Source organism: Eleutherodactylus coqui, chromosome 2 (assembly GCF_035609145.1).
Source record: "Eleutherodactylus coqui strain aEleCoq1 chromosome 2, aEleCoq1.hap1, whole genome shotgun sequence".
Taxonomy (NCBI): domain Eukaryota; kingdom Metazoa; phylum Chordata; class Amphibia; order Anura; family Eleutherodactylidae; genus Eleutherodactylus; species Eleutherodactylus coqui.
Window position 1 is genome coordinate 226604862 of NC_089838.1, and position 27775 is coordinate 226632636.

General features: G+C 42.9%; 1 protein-coding gene across 1 annotated transcript; it reads left to right on the top strand.

The window, feature by feature from the left end:
* The first annotated feature begins 270 nt into the window (after positions 1-270).
* On the top strand, positions 271-27775 carry DNAAF4 (dynein axonemal assembly factor 4). Its single transcript, XM_066589968.1, has 9 exons — positions 271-422; positions 1770-1917; positions 5070-5203; positions 8786-8996; positions 15673-15794; positions 16960-17069; positions 18644-18797; positions 21013-21118; positions 27133-27775. The coding sequence occupies exons 1-9, from the start codon at positions 300-302 to the stop codon at positions 27231-27233; spliced, it is 1209 nt and encodes a 402-aa protein (XP_066446065.1). The 5' UTR covers positions 271-299; the 3' UTR covers positions 27234-27775.

The window sequence follows — 27775 nt, forward strand, 5'->3', positions numbered from 1 at the left end:
TACTAAGAATTAATATGTAGCGGGAAGGTCAGAAAACTAAAGGTGCCCGGTATCACACACTGCGGATACGGGGGGCTGCCGTGATATACGGCCGACAACCTTCCCCCCCCAACAGCAGTAGGCCCTCCACAAATCCCTGGTCCTTCACTGAACACGCCTATGTGCGCGGGGCTTGCTGGGACTTGTAGTTCCTGGCTGCCCCCACCAATCAGATGAGTGACGGCTGAGGCCGGAAGCTCTCTGCACAGGACCGGAAGTTGTCTGTTGCCAGTGGCAACGGGTGTCCCCCTGCCGAGAAGATGCCGGTCATAGTGAAGGACTACGTGTGGCGGCAGACTGAGGAGCAGCTCTATATATCGGTGCCGCTGAAGGGAGCCGTGGCCGCTGCCAGCGGTGTGGTGTGCACGGAGCTCTATGTGAAGGTGAGTGCGGGCCTGCGCCTCTAGCGGCGGCCATGTGTTACTGCAGGTCAGTAGGAACCTGTTCTGTATAGCAGGGCACACATTGCCATCACTGTAGCTGGTCGGTCTCTAGTAGCTGTATGTCGCTAAGGGCTCATTCACAGGAGCGCAATATCAGCGTGTATTACATGCGCGATGTACACATGCGTAATACACGGTGAATGGAGTCATTGAAAGTACAGTACTTTTTTTGCCCGTAAAGCACGTTCATCCCTGTGCGGCGAACAAACATGCAGTGATTGAAATAGCGAATTCATCTAATAAGTTCCCGATGTGTTGTCTCTCTAATGTATTACGCATCTCCTTGTGTATTGCGCATGCATTCCCCCCCCATTAACTTCTATGGGGACCTATGGGTGCAGAGAAGTAGAACGTGCCCAACCAAAATGTGTGCGCAAAATACGGACATGTGAATGAACCCATTAAATCAGTTTGCTCTATTCTCTGCGCGTTGCAGGCGGTAATCTTCCACGCACAAACCTGCCCGTGTGCCGCACTGTGCGCCTGTAATACAGAGGGGTGTTCCAGCTGGACCGCCGGCCGACTGACCCAGAGCATCCGAGGCCTCTGAGGACTTTGGGTTCTGGTCAGCACACCCACGGACCAGCTGGAATACTCTTCTGTATTACAGGTTTATAATGCGCTGGCGTGATGCCGGCCGCGGGGTGCGCTCACACGCTGCAGACTTTGGCGCGGATCTGCCGCTGGTTTTACCCCTTCAGTTTGAATTCAATTGAAAGGATGAAATCTACTACAAAATCTGTTACAAATCCGCAATGTCTGAACGCACCCTTAACCTGGATTCACGCGTATTTGTGCGCAAATTTGCGTCATGTTATTGCACAATTTGTGCGCAAATCCTGTGCATTTGTACACACACAAAAATGCAACATTGTAACGGCCGGTTAGTTTCATGGGTTCACAAATCTGTCTTTCTCTGCACAAATGCGCTGGAAAATAGAACATGCGGCGGTTTGTTTTTTGCGTGACAGAATTGCGTACACAAAATATACTCTTGTGAACGAATCCATTGACATCAATAGGTTCTATTCACTGTGTATTGTGCGCACAAATAAGGCCACGTGACTCTGGCCTTAGACCAGTCTGGCCACACATCCGTAATACGGGCACGTTACCGGTGACATCACAGCTGATGTCATCATTATTTGCTATCATAGGTTTTATTGTCTATATGCCCAATAGAGAATAATACCCATGGATGCCAATATGGTTGACCCTGCGGAGAATAGGATGAGCAGCCGCAGAATTTGAGAATTAACCCTTTGTTTTCATATTTCTGAAACACAGGTGAATTTCCCACCGTTTCTGTTTGAAGTTTTTCTCTCCGCACTGGTTGATGTAGACCGAAGCATCACGAAGATTGGAAATGGAGTCATTCTGTTTACGCTTTACAAGCAAGAGCCCGCTATCTGGGAGTCACTGTCCCTGGCTAATGGTAAATGACTAAACTTGCCATGAAGACCTACTGAACGGTGTAGCCAAAGTGGGGCGGAAGTTGTATTTGTCCAACGAGTACCTGCACCTTTTTGTTTAAATGTATAGAATAGGCGATTCTAAGCATTTTTGCAATAGGATGCATCAGCCTGTTCTGCACATTTTTCTTACAAAAACCCTTCTTCTGTTGTGCAGCTATGTGAAGTAGGGGCTAAGAAATCCATCTTCACCTAGAGGGCGCTCCCGCTCCCTATAGAACAGCTGCAGACAACTGTCCTGCTCCCATACTGCAGTTTATTAACAAGTGTCTCTATTATATATGATTTTATTTTCAAGAGCTCTGTACCCCTAATCTGTTCCACCAACCTTCATTTCTGGTTGCTCTCCTGTTCTGTTCATATGGTGCCATCCTTGGAGCTGTGGAGAAGTCATTCTATGCTGCAGACGGCTTCTCCACTTACAGCACTCATTCCCTGCCGGACCTAAATGCACTGTTGGGGCTCAGTGCATCTGATTGTGACATATAGTAGTGTACACCCGTTGTACTGTTAGTGCTTTGGGTTCAGCGGGGAGTGAGCGCTGCGAGGGGAGAAGCCATGTGCAGCATAGAATGGCTTCTCCTTCACAGCTCCCGGGAACTGCAGCTTATGACTGGGATAGGAGAGCAGTAACACACGGGGGGGGGGGGGGGGGGACAGATCAGGGGCACAGGGCTCTTGAAAATCATATGAAATAAAGACACTTATTAATAAACTGTAATATAGGAACAGAACAGTTGTCTCCAGCTCTTCTATAGAAAATGGGTACATTAAAAACAATTTGTAGGTACTCTTTAAGGGTTCTTTTGCCTAAGTGAGCCCATATGTTCATTTTCCCCAATTGATAACAGTAGTATTATGAAGGGGGCCGGTCAGAGCTATGATAGCAGGATATTTTAGTAACATAACGTAAAACACTTTACATTTTTCACTTTTGTAAATAAAGTGTTAAAGGGGTTTTCTGGGCAAAAACTACTAATAACCTATCCTCAGGATGCGTCATCAATAGCTAGTCTGCTGCTTGGGATGCACAGTGATTGCCGAACATGTGTCAAAGAGGATGTGAGTGAAAGTGCCCTAGCTGAGTACACTTCTATTGAAATCGGTGGGAGCTAAAGCCAGCTATTACACATCCGGCACCTCCACCTCTGCTACGGACCAGAGGTGTAATACCTGCTTCAGCTCCCAATGATTTCAATGGGAGTGAAGCTAGCTAGGCCACATCCACTCCCATCACGCATGTTTGGCCCACTGCACTGACCGTAGGCTGGGTGATCAGGTGATCGCTGGGGATCCTAAGCGTCAGGTCCCTGGCAGTTAACTATTGATGACCTATCCTGAGGGTTCTGTCAGGTGCCTTTGGGATCCTTTTATATGACAGATCTCGCACAGCTTTATGACTTCCGTTTTACATTGAAGCCACACTGCACACATGAACAGAGCTTAAACATTGCTTTCGGCTAAGCTGTTGTTCTCGAGATCATGTCTTGTAGAACTAATATATATAATAGAGTAACCCCCGATGGAAAAAAGGTAAACTCCCTTGTAATAAATACAATCATGTAGCCTATACCGCCTCTGCGGTGGACAGAAAATATATTTTTAGGTTATTGCTAGAGTTGAGCGAACATACTTTGCTGAGCTTGATGCTCGTTCGACTATTAGCATACTCGATGGTGCTCGTTACTCGAGCGAGCATCACGCCGTGTTCGCCCCCCCCCCCTCCCCGCCCCAGTTTTTTGCCCCTCCCTGCTGTGATGCAGCGCACGTCAACGGCAAATTTTTTGGCTGGCTGGGGAGAGGGGGAGAGAGAGCCAAAAAAAAAAACTCGGCACCCGGTGGGCCCCATACAAAAATGCTCAAGTCTCCTATTGTAGTCAATGGGGTTCGTTACTCGAGTAGAGCTCTCGAATTTCATGAAAAGCTCGACTCGGATAACGAGGACCCGAGCATTTGGGTGCTCGCTCATCTCTCGTTATTGCCCCATTAGTTTGGGATGGGGGACTTGCAGTTTTCTTCAGTTGAAGATTACTAAAAATAAAAAAGTACAGTAAGATTATGAAGTGAAGCTCAAGCTTATAGTGTCCTGCTGGAAGAGATATGACTGTGGGGAATACTACGGTTTTACATTAAGTGACATATTGCCACAATAAATGTGATAATATTACCACAATCGGCACTATATCTGAATGCACCCTGCAGTTCATTCTATTTCTTTCACCTTGCACCTTTTGTCACAAGACTTGATTTGACATACAGAGGTAATTGGTCCGTTCACGATGCTAAGTAATATCAGTGTGACCTAATCATGTATCTAACGCTGTGTGTTATTAAACTGACAATAGATATGAAATTACAACATACACTGTCTATATATAAACCTATGTCTAAAACTAGGATAACAGCCCTGAGGCTTCTCTGCTGTCCAGCAGCCACCACGGGCCATTATAGGCTAGTCTGTGGTCTATTTGTAGTTTATAGACTGCTGTAGATAGGCTGCAGAATACAGGATACTAAGGTCTATCAAGGGAGACTTGTAACTTATGTTTTGGTTAATAACATTAGCCAATTGGCATTTTAGCTATTTCCTAATATACAGGGTAACAATACCTCTAATTTGCAGTTAAGCTGCTAATGCCTCTTCTTCATCTGCTATTGTTTTTGTATTATGTGCGTGCTTTAGGGCCCTTTTACAGGGAACACTGGATTATGCAAATCCAAACGATAATCATTCAGTGTAAACACTACCAGCGATTGAACGACAAGTGATAATCCATTTGCTTATCGTTCGTCTTTCACTTTGTGCAGGCATAAGAATTAAACGGCGATCAGCCTGTGTAAACAGGCAGTTCTTCATCTATGAACGACTGCCTGTTTACCGTGAATGGAGGCGGGCGGCTGGAAGCGATCTCCGTCCCGCTCCACCACCATTCACTGAATGGTTACCGCTCCTGTGTGACTACACAGAAACAATAATATCTCAGATGTCTGTTGGGTCCTTAGGCACCTAACCATCGTGCTGTGTAAGAGGACTCCAGATGTGCAGATCTCCAGCCATGTTGACCTGGCAATGTGTGGTGACTGTTACTTATTACTGTATTTGCTCATCTTTTAGTTAGTAAGGAGACAATGCAGAGACTTAGAGAAAATGCCATTGCAAGACTGCAGGAGAAAGCCAAGGATGATGCTCAGTCCAAAGCCGTGACCAAAAGAGAAAATGAAAAATACTCCCTAGAGATCATGATGAAGGTAAAAATGAAACAATACGTTCTGTTCTATCTCTGTTCATTCATCTAGCAGTTTACAGTGTATGGAGCAGTACTGTGCAGCACAGTTCTAGGCAATGAAGCATATAGTCTAGTATATATGTACATTAAGCAGCGTTCAGACAAGATGATTTATTGTAAAATTGATTATTTTGCCTTAAACGTAAAGCTGGTTAGCTGGACACTTCTAGTTAGGGGGTTCATGGTTCTGCAGGCAACATTGAGGACCAGCGGGGCACCAGAAGAATAGGAACTACCGGATCGGCGAGTATGTTGACTTTTATGTTGGTGCAGACTGCTGGGGTTCTCTAATACTTCCACTGTATGTAATTGGCTGCTGTAGCCTGTAAGCAGTACGTGACAGCAGAGACCTGGAGCTGCTGACAGGGGACTTGGCTGGGAGATGTGAGTATCTGCACGTCTGGTATTTTCAAGCATAGGAAACCTGCTTTCACACAAAAAGTTGGTGTCAGATAATCCCTTTTAAAGTTCAGATTTGCTGTAACTCGAATTCTGTAATGAGGTATCATGAAAATGGGTTCTCTAAATTGGAATACCCCTTTATCAGTCATCCCAGAACATGCAAGTTCTTGTGGTTGGTAACTAATCTTGAGAACACCCACACTGCACTTTATTTGTTTTGGCAACTATTTTTTAAACACTTTGTATAAGGCTGCCTGTCCACGGGCGTTTTTGCATTGCGTTGCTATGGAAAGCGCAGCCCGCCCCCCCATCCACAAGTTGAGAATCATAGTGATTCTCCGCTCGCGGACGGCAATTTGCAGCAAATCGCAGCAGACAGGCTCACTGCGGAGATCCGTCAGCTGGCTCCTGCTCCTGGCGGCGGCTCCTGAGGTGGAGATCCGCAGTGGGATATTGCAACACCCGTGGACAGGCAGCCTAATCAGGTTTCAGAAAAACTTTGGCAAAACTGCTAGTTTTTTTTGTAAAGCTATGAATATAATCTTTACCTGAGCCACAATAATGATATATTAAACAATAATGATTACTTTAGTAACAATCCATATATTGATCTTTAAACGTTAATAACTGTTGTAGGAAAGAGGCTCATTAGATAAATCATCTCATTTACACACAAAGTGATACTCCTTAAGGGCTCCTTCAGACAGACATTTTTGTACAGCGTTTAGCGCTGCATTTTCAGCACTGTATAATGCACCCATTCATTTCAATAGGCCTGCTCACATAAGGCTGAAAATGCAGCGTCTTCACAAGGTCCCGACAGCGACTTCACCAGCTTTTTTCTTTTATCAACAGCCTTGGCTGCGCTTTCAGCTGTGCTGAAAATGCAGCCAAAACGCTGGCATAAAGTATGCCAGCGCTGCTGAAACCGGGCGGAATCTGCAGTAAACGTAGCGTTGAAAAACGCTGCGTTTCTGCAAACGCCTGTGTGAGGGAGGCCTAAATTCTGATCTCAAGTACTAAGACTGAGGCAGGGATTATTTATGAGGCTTTCACACCTATTTATGCTATATATATCCTTTTTAGTTTTTTTCAGGAGAGCGCCTTTAAATTGCTGAACTACGTCACTTTGCAGAATAATCTGCTATGTATACATGAGGAAGTACACTATAGATGTCTATTATACGACTTGTATCCTCTTTTTTTTTTCTTTTCTTTCCCCGCTGCAGGCTGTATCTGTGAATCTCAATTGTTTCAGGACCGGAGGGAGATACCTGCTGCTATGTTCTATAGACTGTGCAGAGTACTGCAAATTTTGCTCTTTAGCACACAGACATAACCTTATGTAGGACAGTGTACAGCAGTACTGAGCAGTGGAGGTGTAAATAAATAGCAGCAGATAACTCATTTTTAGCAGAACTAATTTTAGATGCTGTAAATAAAGTGACTTGCAGTTTTGCTACCATTGTTATCACACTGGCTGTTCTATAAGCACAAGTTATTTTAAAAGCCAGTGACCATTTAATTCGTCTTTCTTTATAACTATTTTCAGAGAAAAATTCATTTTTTTGTGTTGCCTACAACATCTGGGCTGAAAGACAGGTTGCAATTGAAACTAGTAATACATTATGCTGCAGTCACTGAGCCTCATATTCAAAATCATATTTACATGTGTCCTTACCAGATTTACAATTAAAGGGGTTGTTTGATCAACGAACAATGTGAGGCAATGTATTTCTGGTATTACATAATTAACTTAGCAATAACACTTTATCTTCACTTGTACCTCTGACTTATTTTGTCTCCCAGAGTCGCCCTGGAACATGATGGCGCCCCTCATGTACACATACTGTCTATTCTCTACAGCATAGGCACAGATAGTATGTCTGCATTATGGGTGCTGTCACATTCTTTCTGAGGGTCGGGGTAAGCTGGAGGGGAAGTCACATGATTAGCACTTTTGGGACACGTAACTGGTAGGGGGGGCAATGGGGGTCAGAGGCAAAGGTTAAAATATTTTTTGTTGAACAGGCAACCACTTTAACTCCTTTATGACGTGGTCTCCTTTTTCTTTTTTCTTCCCACCAATCATAACGCTCTTATTTATCCATAGACGTAGATGTCTGAGGACTTCTTCTTTTTTGCAGCACAAGTGGTAGTTTTCAATTGTACTATTTATCTTGCCATGTAATGTATTGAACAACTTTTAAAAATCTCTAAAAGAAGTTAATGGAAAAAAAATGGAATTCCGCTATCTTGGGGGTGAGGTGGGGATGATCTTGTTTCTACAGCGCTTACACTGCAGCAAAAATGGCATGATAATCTTATTCTATGCGTCCGTACGATTGCCATGATACCAAATTTATGTGGTGTAGTTTTATTTTTTGCTGTACTGCTTTTTAAAAAATTGTATAATTTTTTTCCAAAGATATTTTATTTTCTGCCGCCGTCTTCTAACAGCAATAACTTTTTTTTATTTTTTATTTTTCCGCCGCTATAGTTTTGTGAGGATTCTTTTTTTTTTTTTGTAGGATGTCCTGTAGTTTCTATTAGTACCATTTTGAAGTTCATATGACTTCTTGATAGTTTTCTATGACATTTTTTCTTGTAGACTGGGTTACCAAAAAAAGCACAAATCTGGCACCATCTTCAACACCGATCAGCCTATTTAAAGGGCTAAGAGCCACGATCCATATTCATGCTGATTGCGGCTGTAGAACCCACTGTGTATGGAGCAGGATTGACTGCCAATCCTTTTCCATATAAATCCCATGCGCATGGGACATAAATGTATGCCCTGGGGAAGGAAGGAGTTAAGTGATAATGAATTTTAGGTGTTTCTTTGTTTCTAGGTGGTTGTCATCAGGTGGACACATTATTTTTTGTATGTTAGGCAAGAGATGCTCTTAACGAGTCTCGTTAGTTATTGCAGTCAGAAAAATGTGAGGATACTATAATGGTGGATGCAAAATTATAATGTGTAATAAGACAAAAATGCGTGAATATTATAGAACGTGCAGCAAAAAGGGAGGATGTGTCTAAACAAGTTAAACAAATGGACCAGGTACAATCCCACATGATGTAACGGTGCCTGGCGCTCATAAGTAGAGACCCTAAAATGATTTTCTTATTCCTTACTTAGATTGATGAAGAAGAACGAAAAAGAATAGAGCTTTTGAAAGAAGAGGAGAGACAGAAAGCAAGTGAAGAATTAGAGAATTTTAAGGAGCAACAGAGAATAGAAGAGGAACAAAGGAGAGTCCAGAAGGAGCAAAAGAGAAAGGAGGAAGAAAAGAGGAGGAATGCCTTAAATAAATCCATAGTCCCAAACTCTCTCAAACCCTCTGTGCAAGGTATCTTTAAGAGATTATGTCACCATCTTTTTACACCCCTCTCTGAGGGCAGCACAAGGTAGTGACAGTCACACTGATTATAGTGACATGTCCGCTCTGTGGGTCTGTGCAGGAGCTTTGGAGAAAATTACATTTTATCGTAGCAGTACATGCAGAGAGGACTACTTGAAGTAGTCCTAGATATTCATGAGCTGCAGGTTAGCTACAACCCCCAGCCTCTTCAGCTAATGATTGGCAGCTGCCTGCTATAACTGTGCATGGAGAGCTGCCAGTGGATGAAGCTGGCCATGTACTGAATAAATGGCGTACAAAAACAATTCGTGAAAAATGGCATACAAAAACAACACTCTGTTCCACCAAGATATTTAGACTAAACGCCCCCCTAATCCAAACCTCACACTCTTGCCTCCAGGACCTCTCCAGAGCAGCAGGGGTCCTCTGGAATGCACTACCTCAAAACATCCAGACAACCCCCCCACCCCACCCCACCGCACGCCTGGGCTAGGATCGACTTACGACACCCCACACTTCTCCGCTACTGTGTACAACTCCCACCCTTGTAGCTCCTGCTTCACCTTCTTCATGTTATGCGTAAGCCCCCCCCCCCCTCTATTCCCAATAATTGACCACTACTTGTACTTGTTAGTTTAATTGTCTATGTTCCACTATGTTTTGAAAGCACTGTGGAATAAGTTGGCGCTATACAAATAAAAATTATTATTAGATTATTCTGTGTTGGCCACAGATGTCCCCATGTAACTGTAGCCTACATGCTACTGGCACTAGCACTAAAGGTGGCCATGAATGCTCAGTCAGCCCACAGCTATTCCCCCCCCCCCGCCTTCCCCATATACATGCACACTCGGACGAGTGGGCTGGAGTTTTCAATGGGAAGAGGGGATCGAACAGTTGCTTGTACTGTCCGGCAGTGGTTTAGCTCCCATGAAATCAGTATGTCCGTATCTTTTGTCCTACAACATCTACCTTCTGGGGAAAGTTGGGACGCCACTACACCTGGTTGACTGGTCCTGCTGAAATCTGAGGGTTCATCTCAAGTGTAACATTATAGAACACAGTCCATATAATACAGTGAAAATACACACATTTTATATTCCCGTTACTAAACGCATCATTTATGCAGTCTATATTGTTGCCTACAATATCTATCAAATTTTATTTGGCAGAGAAGAAAGGGCAGGACTGTAGATCCGGAGGGTTGGGCACCGTGGGAACTAGTATTTATTATAGACACTCACAGTGCTATTTTTTTTCTGTGTGTGTTCTCTGAACAATGTTCCTTTCTGCCTAAAGTTTGGTGCGCACTTGCGTTTAAAAAAAAAAAAATGTGTTACATCTGCAAAAAAAAAAGTTTGGCTTTTTTTTCATACATGCGCAGCTCCGTGTGGCCTCCGTTTTCAGTCTGTGCGACTGTTTCCCCCCCCCCCCCCCTTTGCTGCCATGTGTTTTTAATGTCCACAAACAAACTGAAAGCAGCATAATTCTTTTTTTACACCTTCCACCCCCCCCCCGCATCTTTAAAAAAAACAAAAAAAAACAGGAGAAAACAGAAAAAAACAGCTCACAGATGGCATCGAGTTGCTATGTGTGTGTTTTTTGTTATGTGTTTTGTTTTTTTTCTCCCCGTTGACTTGATTCAGCAAGTCTCAGCTGTAAAACGAATCAAAACAAGTGCATGCAATGAGGTTTTTTCATGCAGACCATGTTTGCAGTTTGTGCTGCACCATAGAATAATATAGGTCTGTATGTAGTCAAAATACTAACGACCCCCTGTCCGTCCGTCCGTGAGTGAGAGTGAGTGAGTTACATGCTCCACCCCTGATCACATGATGGTGACGTCATCACAGGTCCTTTAAGCACACGGCTTTTGTCTGGTTAGATGTTTATTAGTATTACATAGAAACTGAGGCTGCGGGGGTTTGTAGGGGATGGAATACTAACGAACACCTACAGCAGCCGTGTGCTTACAGGACCTGTGATGATGTCACTGTCATGTAATCAGTCACCTGTATGGGAGGAGTCTGGGGTCACATGACCAGGGGGTGATCAATGTGTGCAGGACTCTGCTGTGCTGCTTTTCATCCCTGTTGTATGAAGAATATATGTAGCAGAGAGGTGTGTGTGTGTGTGTGTGTGTGTGTGTCAGACAGCTTTGTGGTGTATTGTGCCACCAGAAACACCGGTACTATATAATTTCCTAGTCTATATAAATTACTAGTCTGTTTTATTACACTACATTCAGATGAATAAATGCTAGTGTGGCGGAGGCCTAAAGCTGCAGATAGAATCGGCCATGCCCCTAAAATTCACTATAAAAATTGAATATTAATGTTTATAATATATTTTCTTAAGTAGTTTATTTTCTATGTTGCTATCAGTCGGCTACTTTCTGTCATTGCATAGGTTTTTAATATAATTTATTGGTAAATTTATCAGCATCCATTCCATGGTAATAAGGGCTTAGTCACATGGGCGCATCGGCGCCCGTGTTCCTGCATTAAAAGACGGCCGCACTGCAGATGCGGACAAATCTCCGCAGCGCCGGAAGAAAGAACATGTGACCGGCTCCATTGCCGGTCATGTGTTCTTTCTTCCAGCGCTGCGGGGGGAGACGTCCGCCCTGAAGTGCGGCCGTCTTCTTCGTGCAGTAACACGGGCGCCGATGAGCCCGTGTGACTAAGCCCTAAAACAGCGGTTTTATGTTTTATATCTTTAACGAATACCAATTGTTTTTATTGTACTTTGATTTTGAAGCTATGGAAACTGCACACGTGAGGCTTGCCAAAATATCTATTTTTACTTGTTTTATTTTTAGTTTACAGGGCCTGGCAGTTTGAGTTATTTTGTTTTGGTTTGTTTTTGCCCCCTTGTGGTGAAAATGTATAAAAACACAGCAATAATAGACTGAAGAGATTACTACCCACACAGCCATGTTTGTGGACGTTTTATAATCTGATCTATAAAGAAAATAATGCAAATTTGTCTTCAAATAGTTCACCCGTTTTCACTGGATCAGAATGGCACAAGGGATGCCTTTTCGAGCAGCAAGCATCCCAGAAAAATAATTAAATAAGGCATGCAGTTTGTATAATGCATTCAACTGAATCCATTTTCCCTTTTTTTTTCTTTTGGAGGACAGAATGCATAACTAATTCACTCGACACATTCTTTACGCTGTTCTGTTCCACTGATTTAGCAGCAATGGGAACAAGGCCTAATTTTACATGTGACCATGACTTATTGCTCAGAGTGATTAGATTTATAGCGACTTGCAATCTGTTCAGTAGTTTATTAACAATGGAAATCTGTTCCATCATTCTAAAGATGGGCATGCTTAATAAAGATTTACACTTGCTAATCATTTTAGCTACACTTTAAGTATTTTGTAATGCAGCAAAACACTAAACACTTCCTTTCTGACAATGACATTGAAGGCTCTGTACACACACACACACACACACACTATATATATTATATTAACAGAAACCACAGCCCTGTGCCAAATCAGTTGCAAGCTGGGCTTACAATAAGGTGTGTTGGGTTCAGTGCTGTTTTGCTTTTTTCTTCCCTCAAAACAACGTAGGGCATTGACGGTAGCAAAATATTTATGCTGTTGTCCGAGAAATGTTCTGATACTGAACACTTAATTATTTTATAGATTACTGTGCAAGTCCAATACGGTGCTGGTGTATCTTGTCGACACCGGAAGCTAGGGGTGTGATAGGTGTCACCCGGAGTGAACGCCCCTGTCATGCCCCTACCTTCTGATGGGGGAGACCAGGTACAGCAGTAACGCCCAGGCAACAGGACCGACCAGGGGAGCGAGCAGCAAGCAAACTGTGCATCCCGACACAGTGAGTGCGCTGCGAGGTGGACGGTGACAGTGAGCGTCTGACAGTCATGAGGCAAATGGCAGCAGCAGTGCTTGTAGTGCCGCTCAGAATAGCTGCAACAAAGTCGGCCTAGCAGCTCCGCTGCGGATCCCACGTTGTCAGTGTTGCCTACGGCAGCCTGCCGATGGCTGCACACAGAGAGCGGTGTTGACGGTGACGGGGTGGGGGAAATTCCAGCCAGTCCTGCAGTTACAGTGACAGCGGGGAAAGGGAGCACTCATGCTTTCTTCAGGGTCAACGCACCGCGGTCGGCGTAGCATGACTGAGAGCGCCACTAGCGCTAGCTCACGTATCCATTCGACTGTATTCGGGTGTGTGGGGAGCAATGTCAGCCACCCATCCCGCTGGCTTCCGATAGCTATATGTGTGGGGGCGGAACAGCTGTTGGACATGAACAGCATCACCGAATCGGAAGCTAGGGGCTTGACAGGGGGCATTAACTTCAGCAAATCCAAGTCAGCCTCTAGCTTCCAGTGGAGACAAGGTAATAATATAATAATAATAATCTTTATTTGTATAGCGCCAACATATTCCGCAGCGCTTACATAGACAGGGTGGAATACAGAAAGACAAAATACAAACATTACAGAACCACGGTTACATATAGTAATCAGTTGATGGAAACAATAGGGGTGAGGGTCCTGCTCCAACGAGCTTACATACTACAAGTAATGGGGTGATACAGAGGGTAAAGGGGCTGGAGATGTGCACAGTATGGCGAGGTGGAGAGTGAGCGATGCTATACACATAGACAATGGTCAGACATTTAGCCGTGTGACGGCAGAAACGGTGTGACTGCAGGAGCGGTTTATGATGGCTAGCAGGGATTGCAGTCAGTAGGTCAGGGAGCATGTTATCAGGCGGAGTACAGAGAGGTTTGTTTAGGGAATGCGGTATGCCTCCCTGAAGAGGTGCGTTTTTAGAGCACGCCTGAAGTTCTGCGAGTCCTGGATTGCTCGGGTAGCCTTTGGTAGTGCGTTCCAGAGGACCGGTGCTGCTCTGGAGAAGTCTTGGAGGCGGGAATGAGAAGTTCGAATTAAAGGGGCGCTCAGTCTGGTTTCATTAGCAGAGCGGAGAGCCCGGGCTGGTTGATGGATTGAGATGAGGGAGGCGATATAGGGTGGCGCTGTACTGTGGAGGGCTTTGTGGATGAAGGTAGCGAGTTTGAATTGAATTCTGTATTTAACGGGCAGCCAGTGCAGTGACCGGCACAGGACAGAGGCGTCCGAGTAGCGGCTGGACAGGAAGATGAGCCTGGCTGCCGCATTCAGGATGGACTGGAGAGGGTAGAGTCTGGTGCAGGGAAGGCCGATCAGCAACGAGTTGCAATAATCGAGCCGGGAGTGGATGAGGGCGACAATAAGCGTTTTTAACGTCTCCACAGTGAGAAAAGAGCGGATTCTTGCGATGTTCTTGAGGTGCAGCTGACATGTTCGGGCCAGAGATTGGATGTAGGGGGCAAAAGAGAGATCAGAGTCAAATATGACCCCAAGGCAGCGGGCGTGTTGTCTAGGAGTTATGGTGGCGCCACACACTGAGAAGGTACAGTAATACCGTCCAATACTTCAGGGAAACACATTTGTTGCGCCATTTGCATTATGTATTAGTTCTCCTAAAGATGATGAAAGCTGGTACTCTGCAATGAAACACCTCCTTACATCCTCTAAGTGTCTTAAGACCCAACACCTTTGTAAAAAAAAAATCTATCTTATGGCTTCTAGACCAGGGCGAAGCTTTGCAAATTCTGAGCAGCTTATTTTCTTTAGACTTGGACCGGCTTAACACAGACGAGAAAATCGCACACAAATATGAATTCAAAAGAATAGGGTCATACACATGAGCGATGTTTTCATGCATGGCACCGCGATCCGAGAAACAAATCACGGCATGTTCTATATTTCTGCATGCTCTTGCATTGCACCGCCCATTGTTTTCAATGGGGCCAATGGCAGCCTCGCACTATGTGCTATATGCACGCGATGCGAGGTCTCACATTGAAAACAATGGGAATAACTCCGTGGCAGAGGTTCGCTACATTCCTGAATTGATGCAAGGCAGTTTTGATTTGGGGAATTCACATGATGGCGAGTGCGATATCAGGCTGTGATTCACAGCCCGATATTGCGCTCACCTGTGTGAAGTTAGCCTCACTGTGCTCCTTGCCACCTCTTCCCACAGTTCCCTCACTTCCTATCATCTTTTTCTGTATTTTCCCCTTGTTTTATCCTGCTATGGTACTTATTGTCCCCTCCTTTTTGTTGTTTTATGGTACTTTTCTTACCTGTGACGACCTTTTCAATCTTCCATCTGAAGAGTGGACTCCTTAGCTTTGACCATGGCATGCCCTCATTCTTGTGATGAAAACACTCAGCAGTGTTCTCAGTTTATATATACAGTATAACCTTTATATCAGATGCTGTATCCGTCTGCCCCATGAGTGCTATATGTTCTTGAAGTTTGGTTTTTGCGTTGTTCCTAATGGATGGTCAGTAGCTTTTCTGCGCCATCCTCTGGGTTCTGTTATTGCTAGATTTGTTCGCTCTTTGTAGTATTCTTCTCTTCATACAATTAAACAATTTTGAGTGCAAAAGAAAAACACTTTGGTCATTTACACCTAATTATGTCTAGTATAAAGCTATGGAGCTTAAAGCCACCCCAATACAATATTGAAACAACCTCCCCTGTAACCTTTCTTTTTCAGGAAACCTATACATGTATGGTGATAGAAATGTAAGCTTTCACGTTATTTTATATGTTCTCAACAGAAAGACACAAGATTGAAAGACCTGTGCCTCCCACCAGGAAATCGGGCAGCATAAAAATCCAGTTTACCCCTCGAGTATTCCCTACCGCTTTGAGGGAATCTCGGATTCCGGAAGAGGAAGAGGTAAGCATAGGAAGTCTCTTGTATGGTTTTCCAGTTAAGCCATAATGGACCTGGCATGGTGGATAGTCTTGCAGGTGGATATCCTTTTTTTTAGTGTTACCTAGTAAAAATGGCTCTTTGTTTAACTTCTTCCCTTTCTGCTGAACACGAATTAAGGTCCAAATGGTAATCATCCTTATTCCATGAACATCTTGATTTGCGCCCTCACTTTAATGGCCTTGTACATGGCTGCTGTGACAGCATGTTGTGTGCCACGGCACTGACGAAGGTAAATGTCCTGCCGCTAGAATCATTGTACACAGCCTTGTAAGCACTGAGGCAGCAATGTGGCCCCTTCATGCTCAGGATGAGTAGAGCCTAGTTGTCAAACCTTTACCGGTCAGAAAATAAGGTCCTATGATATAAAAGTACATTAGGATAAACTAGAAGAATCATCTGCCCAAAGAGGTGCCATTTGAATTCTCTGAAGAGCCAGTCAAATAATTAATTTTGAACTGTAGCAGAAGAAGGCCAGCTACTTGCACCGTTGTCAATTAAGTCAATTAATATTCATCTATGACTCCCACTTTACTATTCTTTGCCGCAAATGGGTGTTTGAAATTGGGAGTTGGCCATATCAATGTTTTTTGCTATATTAAGGGTATACCTGTAGGAAACTGCATCCCACATGGAAATGAAAGATCCACAGCCTTTTGTGAAAGATATGCCATGAATGTGTCGGGTTGTCCGGTATAGAAAACATGTTTTCATGGGGAATTCTGGGTTGGGGTCTCTTAGTTAGAGTAGAGAGCGGTTACAAAGAGCTTCTCTTACTCCAGAGGGCCTTCCCTGCAATAAACATATAGGCCAATTAAGATTTTAATGTCTGAACCTAATGGCCAAAAAAACCATCTCTAACATCAGATTTCTGAAGTCTTAGTATTGCTTGTGGTGAAGATGGATGACACCCGCTGACACCACCTGCACTTTTTTTTTAACATCAACTGCCAATAAAAAGTAAGGAAAGTTTTTTTAGTTATACTTCAGCCAATGAAAATCTATTAGATATACCTCAAAAAAGCGCCTGTTTTATTCTTCCATATGCCTACCATATATGATTCGTAGCAAAATAAGGTTTTTGCAAAGAATTCTTAGATGAATTATTCTTTTCTGATTTGCATAACAGTGGTTACAGAAACAGGCAGAAGCACGCAGAGCAATTAATACTGAGAACCTTGACCTTCAAGACTTAAAAGAAGAAGAGAAAAACCCAGAGTGGCTGAAGGACAAAGGAAAGTAAGTAGATTATGCAGTCTCCTAATAAAAATCATCTTTAGGCCTCCCTTACACAGGCGGTTTTTTTTTTCAGCGTTTAATGCTATGTTTTCAGCGCCGCGCTAAATGCTGTACAACACTGCCATTCATTTCAATGGGGCTTCTCAGACAAGCGTTAAATCGCAGCTTTTTTAAAGCTGCAATTTTAAAGCTATGTCTGTTCTGTCTTTGGGCATTTCATTGTTTTTAAACACTGTGCATCGCCCATTGAAATGACTGGGCACAACTTGATACCGTGTTTTTGATAGTATTAAACGCCCCAGCTAGACTATGTGAGAAAAAAAAACAAAAAACTCTCCTAGCAGGCGCCATCCAGGTCCCTCCCACTGTTCTCCGTTGTTACTGCAGGCTTCAGTGCAATTGTCAGCACCGACAGAGCATCTCTCTGGTAACTGGGATTGAAAACCTCGCCTCCAGCAAGAGATTGCTCTCATTGGTTTTTGAGCACCACAGCTCAGCGAATCCGAGCCAGCGCTCAATGAACCAATCACAGCCAGTGTGTGCAAGTAATATAGGGAGTGACGAAAAGATCAGAGTCAAATATGATCCCAAGGCAACGTATGTTGGAAATATCAGGTTTAGTTTAGTTAGTGGAAAACATAAAAAGTTCACTTTTTGGAGTATTCAGTGTCAGTTAGGGGGACAACATGATGTTAAAGACAATGGACAGATAATTACTAGTGTTTTGTAGTAGTGAGAGTATTATGTCACAGGAGAAAGTATATAATTGGGTGTCGTCAGCATACAGATGCTACTGAAGGCCAAATCTGCAGATAGTTTTTCCAATAGGGGCTGTGAAGATAGAAAAGAGGAGAGGACCTAGGGCTGAACCCTGATGAACAAGAGGAGAAGTAGAGCCAGGAAATGATACACTGAACAACAATTAGAGAGGTAGGAGGAAAACCCAAGAGAGGGCAGTATCCTGAAGACCAATGAAATGAAGCCTACTGAGGAGTTGGTGATCTATGGTGTCTAACGCTGTAGAGCGATCCAGAAGAATTAATAGAAAATAGTCGCTATTCGATTTAGTTATCAGGAGATCGTTTCACACTTCAGCAAGGACGGTTACGCTAGAAATGTTGTGTACGAAAACCAGATTGTGAGGGGGCAAGGAGAGAGTTATTGGAGAGGGAGCTTATTAGGCGAGAGTGAACCAGGCGTTCCCAGAGTTTAGACATGAAGGGGACTTGGATCAGTAGTTGGCAGCAGTAATGAAATGAGGATTTGATGTTAATTTGCTTTCTTTTGCTTATATGACAATTTATTATAAACCTGTATTGCATTATATGTAATCTGTTGTATTCTATATTTAATTTTTGTTTTATATTTTTCTTCTTTTGTCAATTTTTTCTGTATGTTTTACATCCTATTTTTATATATATTTTACTTTACGGTTTTTAAATATCTTACAAATCTTATATATATTTTAACTTCCTGTGTAGTTCTGAGATTTCTTCTTGACATCTGTGTTACATATAAAACGTAGTACTTCAGTGTTTTCCTAATTTCAAGTTATGTCTTCTTCTTAACTGCAGTAAACTTTTTGCTGCTGGTGACTATTTAGCAGCTGTGAATGCCTTGAACTTAGCAATACGATTAAATGACAAGATGCCAATCCTGTATCTCAATCGATCAGCCTGTCATCTTAAATTAAGGAACCTCCATAAAACTATTGAAGACACCTCCAAGGTATTACCTAAAATACATACTGATTTATTCTTGGTCTATAATTATTACATGCACTTGAATACTGGTGTTCCTCTTAAAGCACCAAGCGCACAAACTTGTCATGACCTTGAGAATATTGATTTTTATCGTGTAGCATTGTGAACTAAAGTCTCTGAAGAATATTCCACTTGTTTGTCTATTTGTTAATGATTTTATCACTACATTGTATGTTGTTCACGTGCTTTGCTGTAAAATATGTTGTATCTAAAGGCTGGGTCCATATGGGGGTCTGATTTACAGCAGAATGCCCACTTGGTGCGGGTTTTATCATGTAAATCTATGCGGAATTCACCCCCTCATTGAGAAGAGGCGAGTTCTGCAGCTGAAACGGCGATAAAATTGACATGCTGCAGAATTGAATTCCAGACTACATGTCAATTTCCGGATGGGTTTTGTGCGGATTATTTTTGCAGCTTGTGGATGAGATTTGCGGAAAGTTTGTGGCAAATCTGCCTCGTCTGGACCCCCCTGATGATTCTGGTTGCAAATTGTATTCCTATACTGCCTGTAAGAATATGCTGTGGTATGATATGTTTCTGTTTCGGACCTCTGAACTAATGATACTATAACTGCAAAAATTGTATCATCTAACATTGCTGAAAGACAAATTTTGCTATAGTAAATCTGTGGGCAGTTCAGGATTTTGAATATTTGGGATGTATTCGCAATTTTACCCTATGTGGGTGTCATTGTTTGTTTATTTTATGCACTTTGTAGCACCAATATTTAGTAATCAGAAATCTAAACGGCGCTGAGTATAGGGTCACTAAATGATGCACAATCTCACTGCTACATGCAGTGGGGGAGATTTAGTAATACAAGTACTAATGGTATGCCAGTCTCTCCCCCAGAGCAACATGCGCCAGATTCATCAACAGGTTGCGCACAAGTACAGTGCATATAATAAGTCTACACACCCCTGTAAAATGCCAGGTTTTTGTCATGTTAAAAAAATCTGTCAAAGATGAATCATTTCAAATTTATTTCCACAATCAAAGGGATCTGATTGTTTACAGGTATCAGTCAGGAGAGGGGACCAAAACATTTCAAAGGCATTACATATACCATGGAACACAGTGAAGATGGCCATCAAGAAGTGGATTATATCAGGCACAATAGTGACATTACCAAGAACGGGACTGCCCTCAAAAATTAATGAAGACCAGAAGAAAATTGGTCCAGGAGGCTGCCAAGAGGCCTAGAGCAACATTAAAGGAGCTGCAGGACCTTCTGTCAAGTACTGGTTGTGTAGTGCCTGTGACAACCATCTCCCGTATTCTTCATATGTCTGGGCTGTGGGGTAGGGGGGCAAGATCGAAACCTTTTCTAACAAAGAAAAACATCCAAGCCCGGCTATATTTTGCCAAATCCTTTATCAAGTCTAATGAAATTATGTGATAGAATGTGTTATGTCTGATGAGACCATGGCTATTGTTGGGTAATGTGGAGGGAATTATGAACCGTTCCAAATATCAGTCCATTTTGGCCCAAAACCTTCATTGCTCTGTTAAAAAGCTGAGGCTGAAGAAGAATTTCACCTTTGATCACAACGACCCAAAGCATACCTCCAAATCAACAAAAGAATGACTTTACCAGTTTTGGAATGGCCCAGCCAGAGACCAGACCTGAATCCCATTGAAGAACTGTGGGTGACCTAAAGAGGGCGCCACACTCAAGACGCTCTTGCAGTCTGACAGATTTGGAGTGCCTTTGCAAGGAAGAGTGGGCAAAGATTGTCAAATCAAGGTGTGCCATGCTGATAGACCCTTACCCAAAAGACTGCATGCTATCATAAAGTCAAAGGGTATGTCGAGTATTAGTTTTAGGGTGTGCATATTTAGGCAACCACAATACTTTAGTTTTCTTTTTCAAGTTTTCCACCCCAAAAGATTTAAATTTATTTTTCAATGGAATTGTACAGATAACGGGTCACATTGGTGGAAATAAATCTGAAATGATTTCTTTGTTAGATTTTACATGTCACTTTAACAGGGGTGTGTAGACTTTATATCCACTGTAGTTTAGGGGCTTCATTATGTCGCTATATTGATATATGTTCCGAATAACCTCAATATCTTCCAGCATATTGACTGCAAATAATCAGGCGTTTTATGATATAAGATAACTTTTCTGTCATCTGTTTCATTATTTCTGTTGTTTGCGGTACACATTGTAGGCATTGGAGCTGCTCACACCACCAGTCCCAGACAATGCCGCAGCCAGGCTTAAGGCTTATGTAAGACGTGGCACTGCCTTCTGTGAGCTGGAACTCTATGTGGAAGGTAAACATACACTTAGTATGACAGCTATGTTCTGCTGCACCGAATGGCTATATCTTTAACCCTGTCTCTGCCTGGAATTTTTGGACACTTTGTACCTCCAGTAGTCAGGACTGTTTTTACACTTTTGAGATGTACAGATAAATCCTGAGTCACAAACTATAGAATCCTACTAAACCCCCACAAATTTTCTGAAAGTAGACCACCTGCTGATTGCAGCTGTCTTGATGGGTTGGGGTTGGCTGTGGCCACCTTCATTAAACTTTGTGACAAGTAGAAATATTTTTAAAATATCACCGGGGTCACACCACAGCCATCCCTGTGAACTGAACCACCCATTTGTCAGCATCGTGTTTAAGGTTTACATGTCGTCCGATAGCCATGTCACCGGAGTATCGAATATGCCCTAGATGGTCACCAGTTCTTGCCCTGTGTTCCCAATGTGTTCTGGGCCACATTCACATCTGGTCCTGTATTGTACAACATGTAAATCTTGGTGACAAATGGGTGGATAAGTTCATTGGATTGATGTGGTGAGACCCTTGGTAGGGGGTGGAGATTGGGACAAATTAACACTGCAACGAGAGACAAGTAACATATGTATGCAGAGCAGTCTCCGACATCGGAGAGCTATCCTGCATTCCATTAGAAAGATGCGTTGGCTCTCATCTGACATCGGAGCTATGCAGGGGAATCTTAGTGTTGGATGAGGGCTGACACTGGATTGGAAAGGGTTAAAGGGGTATTCCGGACACAGACTAACATTTTAAGATCTAATGTACATCATCATAATAAGTCATTTTGTGATAGGTTCACTGTACACGGTCTGGCTACTTTCTTCATTTTCTATCTATGTCACATGACCCTCTGCCTGAAAAATATCTCCACTTCCTCTGACATCTTGTCCACATTTGCTGCTTCCTCCTCTGTCAACAGCCTCCACCATCCTGTGAGCAGTGCATGATGGGAGGGCAGGGGCAGAAGCACTGCACTGTATTGCAGTTTAGAGAGCTGGAATGTCCGGTGTGTCTGCTTTAGCTGGCTTTCTCTGGCTCTCTGAGTGAGAAGGTGCTGGTAAGTGGTAGGACCTGTGAGCTGGGGGCGGAGCTACAGTGCTGCCCAGTAAACAAGCTCTATGCATGCTGGGAGTTATAGGTAACTGTTATGTTTACTGTGGAAGTGATGCAAGCAAACACAGTGGCAGATCAGCGGCTGCATGGAACAAAGAAGAGTCCAGAGCGGCAGATAAAAGGAACAGGTTGCCGCTACTTAACTGTACGGTCTCAGTTTCAGCATTTTCAGAATTTCCTTTTTTTTTTTTTTTTTGCCCGGAAAACCCCTTTTAGTTATTTTCACTTGTTTGATGTTTGCTTTTGATGAATTGGAGAGCATATGTAAACAGAGTTGGACTTGGTGAACTAGAAGATTGCATAGATGTCCGATGGTTAGTTTGTGTCACATCTCTCTATTGTCCAACACAGACAGAGGTCTCCTCTCTTCTAGCAACCAATCACACTGCAGTTTTGCTTTCATTTTCCAGATTAGTTAAAGAAATAAGAGTTACTTTGGGCAACAAAGCCAGTTTTTTGTGTCACAGTTTTTATACCCATTTTTTCTCTTGTATATCACATTGAGTGATATGTTATGTAACACATCATATATTGCGTGCTATTCATTAAAAGTCTATGGCTGCATTCCCATGCAGCAAAAAACAGTGACTGCCAATAGCCAGATGATCTTGAAGAGATTCTCAGCAAGATGGCATGGCCATTAGCTGCGACTGCTTGGGGTTTTGCTGTGTGGGAATGCAAGAGCCACAGTAATAAAAGTTGGGATTGTGTATGTATGAAAGGTTAAAAGGTGATTACTTCGGGATTACGGAGATCTGGTATCAGTCTGTAGGTGTGAAGTGTCCATGTAATGGGTCGTAAATCCTGACCTTAGATTTACTGTGGACCTTGGGTTAATGACTGGAAAGTGCTTATCAGTGTGAATTTCCAGACTTTCTTCTCTCTGTAGTTTCTTAAAAAGACCTTTTGAGTTTTAACAGAAATAAGTGGGACAGTGCCTTGATGTATAGTAAGGTATTTCAATAAATACATAGAAGGGAATGGCACTTAGGGTGGCTTCACATGAGCGTGTTTTTGTGCGCACATACGCGCGCACAAAAACATGCGTCTATTAGCCCCAGTGCATTCCCTATGGTGTGTTCACATGTCCGTTCTCCATTAAAGAACGATATGCCGGCACCCCTTAATTGTTTTTCATGGAAGGCAAATCACAGTGGTATGAAGTATCTATATTTTTTATAGGTTGAGGCCGTCACAGATATAGAGTTAAAAAGAATAAATTTTATTAGTAATTGATTTAAAAAGTCAAAGCCTACCAACAAAAAAACAGTCACATAGAACATATAGTGACAGGACAAACAGTTAACATAAAAAGGGAGGATCTTATGGGGGGTAAGGGAGGGGGAAGTATATCTACAGTTCCCGTGTAGCCCTCCAGAGGTCCTCAGGAGTCACTTATATAAGATGGTTCACTATCAAGGTAAGTATTTAGTATTTGAGCTGTTATGATTCGCATCCCCTTGAGATGGCGATTGTTTTTTAGTGCGAACCAGACAGCCCTTTTATTTATAAGGACTCGTATGATTTTTAGTATGGTATTCAAATCAGTGTCGTTTGGTGTATTGTTTACACTGTATCAATGTCCTACACATAGAAAGAAAATAATTCATTGGTATTTGTTGCTGATGTTGAGATGTAAAGATGCATTAATGATGCAGGTAGATCGTTGAAGAGGGCTCGAGTGAGATCTCTACCATCATGCACACCAGAATGATGACGGTTGCATTTAAATGTGGTAGGGATGGTCCCGATATATCCGATAGATACAAATCAGGATCAAGATTTCATAGTGATTAAAAAAAGAAGAACCGTTTAGTATCATGTCAGTGAAAGTAGCGTCTTGTCCCTAATTCAGGTAGTTTTTGCTCAAATGGGACAGCTTCGCTTGTACATGTATAGAATTTAAAGGAAACAATTAAAATTTAAAGTGGCATTGAGGCCTTTAGGAGTCAGAGTGTCCAGACGAAAAATCCAAGATGCCTCCTTTTGTAGGAGTCTTTTGTCGATATGGCCTCTTCTTATATTCGTGCGTATCATTTCGATCCCTTGGAATCTTATGGCATTTTCATCTCCTCCATGGACTGTCTTAATATGATCTGCTAAGGGGGTTGATTCTCCCCGACGGATATTCCCTATATGGCCTAATATGCGTCTACGAAATTGTTGCAGCGTCTTGCCGATATAGTTCATCGGGCAGGTACAGGAGGCCATATAGATGATGTTTTTGGACCGACAGTTGATGAAGCATCTGTTGGTATAGGATTTTTTCGTACTGGCACTAACAAATGTATTGCTCTTCAGAATAAAAGAGCATGCTGCGCAATCATGGCATTTAAAAGTTCCCATGGGTTTACTGCTACCCAACCAATTGGATTGTAATACCGGGGGTGCCAAATGGCTTTTCACCAAATGATCTCGTAAATTATGGCCCCGTCTGAAGGTGATTGCTGGTCGTGGTGGAATTACATCAATCAGATCGGGGTCTTTGGTGAGAATGTCCCAATAGTGTAAAGAACAACCAAGGAACACCCTCTTGGTTCCTCGTCAACGTGAGACATCTAATATCTCTCGAATTATCGGGACCTACGATACAGGCAACAAGCACGTAAGAAATATCCTGGGGCACTATTGGGACATTCTCACCAAAGACCCCGATCTGATTGATGTAATTCCACCACGACCAGCAATCACCTTCAGACGGGGCCATAATTTACGAGATCATTTGGTGAAAAGCCATTTGGCACCCCCGGTATTACAATCCAATTGGTTGGGTAGCAGTAAACCCATGGGAACTTTTAAATGCCATGATTGCGCAGCATGCTCTTTTATTCTGAAGAGCAATACATTTGTTAGTGCCAGTACGAAAAAATCCTATACCAACAGATGCTTCATCAACTGTCGGTCCAAAAACATCATCTATATGGCCTCCTGTACCTGCCCGATGAACTATATCGGCAAGACGCTGCAACAATTTCGTAGACGCATATTAGGCCATATAGGGAATATCCGTCGGGGAGAATCAACCCCCTTAGCAGATCATATTAAGACAGTCCATGGAGGAGATGAAAATGCCATAAGATTCCAAGGGATCGAAATGATACGCACGAATATAAGAAGAGGCCATATCGACAAAAGACTCCTACAAAAGGAGGCATCTTGGATTTTTCGTCTGGACACTCTGACTCCTAAAGGCCTCAATGCCACTTTAAATTTTAATTGTTTCCTTTAAATTCTATACATGTACAAGCGAAGCTGTCCCATTTGAGCAAAAACTACCTGAATTAGGGACAAGACGCTACTTTCACTGACGTGATACTAAACGGTTCTTCTTTTTTTAATCACTATGAAATCTTGATCCTGATTTGTATCTATCGGATATATCGGGACCATCCCTACCACATTTAAATGCAACCGTCATCATTCTGGTGTGCATGATGGTAGAGATCTCACTCGAGCCCTCTTCAACGATCTACCTGCATCATTAATGCATCTTTACATCTCAACATCAGCAACAAATACCAATGAATTATTTTCTTTCTATGTGTAGGACATTGATACAGTGTAAACAATACACCAAACGACACTGATTTGAATACCATACTAAAAATCATACGAGTCCTTATAAATAAAAGGGCTGTCTGGTTCGCACTAAAAAACAATCGCCATCTCAAGGGGATGCGAATCATAACAGCTCAAATACTAAATACTTACCTTGATAGTGAACCATCTTATATAAGTGACTCCTGAGGACCTCTGGAGGGCTACACGGGAACTGTAGATATACTTCCCCCTCCCTTACCCCCATAAGATCCTCCCTTTTTATGTTAACTGTTTGTCCTGTCACTATATGTTCTATGTGACTGTTTTTTTGTTGGTAGGCTTTGGCTTTTTCATGGAAGGGCTTTACATATAAGCCCTTCCCTGAAAAACAAGAATTTTAGTGTTAGAAAAAAAAAACTTGCCTCTCCGCCGCTGCTGTGTCCCTGCGGGGATGAAGAACACATCTGCTGCATGCGGCAGATGTTTCCTTCATCCCCACTAGTAAAAATTCCCTGCTGTTGCACCTGCCACATCTGTGACAGATGCAGCAAAGGAATTCTTCAATTCCCTACCGCAGCTATCACACATGACAGCTGCGGTAGAGGATCCTGCTGATGGCACCCTGTCATTGGATTTCAGAGAAATGCTTTAAATATAAGCACTTCCCTGAAAAACCAGTAAAAGTACTGTAAAAAAATTAAAAAATAGATACTCACCTTTCTTCAGCTGCCGGGGTTCAGCCACGTCTTCTCTGCGCTGTCCCCGGCTCTGTAGTGCTGTTCTTTGAGCAGGTGTGGATTTAAAATCCCCGCCTGCTGAAAGAGCTGATTGTGATTAGCTAAGGTGCTCAGCCAATCACGGGCAGCTCTCGACGAATGAATGACAGGGCAGGGTGCCTGCCCTAATCGCCAATCACGTTGCTAGAATTGTGAATCAGCCAACCCAAACAACTAATCAGGTTGCTGGAATTGCTGAATAGGGCAGAAGTTTTGATGAAGGTGTTAATATGCGTGCTGGAGGTTTAATCATACAGGTAGATTCCTCCTGGAGTTCGGCCATGAAAAGGTTGGAGTATCGTGATGACACAATACCCACACGGAAAATTAACAAATGACGTGTTTTACAGCAAGTGTCTCCCTATTGCTGTCTGTACAATCACTTATCACAAGCTGCCATAATAACGATTTGTATCCAGCATCATGGGTTTCATTATGCAAAATACATTTGTTATTTTAAATTAAGTGCAACTTAACGATGGAAATATACATAAATACCCAAATCTGTTCAGGGTAATGTTACTCTGGCTGTTGTACTGTGACTGATTCTTATATTCTACCTGACACACAGGTCTACAGGACTATGAAGCTGCCCTCAAGATTGACCCCACCAACATAACTGTGAAATCTGATGCTGAAAAAATTAGACAGCTCATCCAAGGCTCCGGTTAGGGTGCGTCCACCCCGGGAGGGATTGTGTGCAGGAAATTACCTGCAGCATTTACAGCAGCGGCAAAAATATCTGCAGCAGAAGTTGACATGCGATGTGGATCCCAACAGACCCAGCACCACTACAATTCCTCCATCTGACTAAGGGCTCATTCACATGGCAGTACTACACAGCATTTTACCACTATGTGAGCCAGCTATTGCTGTGTAGGGCAGTGATTGCGCACTGCGTATCTCATGCACGCTGTCATGTGCGGTGTGACCAGTTTCTTTTTTTAATTCCCCGCTCCGTCTCTTAGTGGCGTTGTGTTGTAAACGCCGCACAAACGCAGTATATTGCATATTTATGCTGCAAACATTTGCTATAGATCTCACCCTCTGAAATGCATAAGACCTGATGAGGCAGATTTTGCTGTGGAATCATGGCAAAAATTTGTGGCAGATTTTTCATTCCATCCATAAATTTTATACCAAGTGTCAAATATATGTATGTTTTTCTTATGTAACTACTATTCCTGTATGTATGTCTTATTACTGGGACAGTA

What these genes read in the sequence shown, in the direction of transcription:
- DNAAF4 (XM_066589968.1), top strand. Translation starts at nt 300, where the DNA reads ATGCCGGTCATAGTGAAGGACTACGTGTGGCGGCAGACTGAGGAGCAG. An exon ending in GCACGGAGCTCTATGTGAAG is followed by an intron (nt 423 to 1,769) that starts GTGAGTGCGGGC and finishes TCTGAAACACAG; the next exon opens with GTGAATTTCCCACCGTTTCT. An exon ending in GCTGGAACTCTATGTGGAAG is followed by an intron (nt 21,119 to 27,132) that starts GTAAACATACAC and finishes CCTGACACACAG; the next exon opens with GTCTACAGGACTATGAAGCT.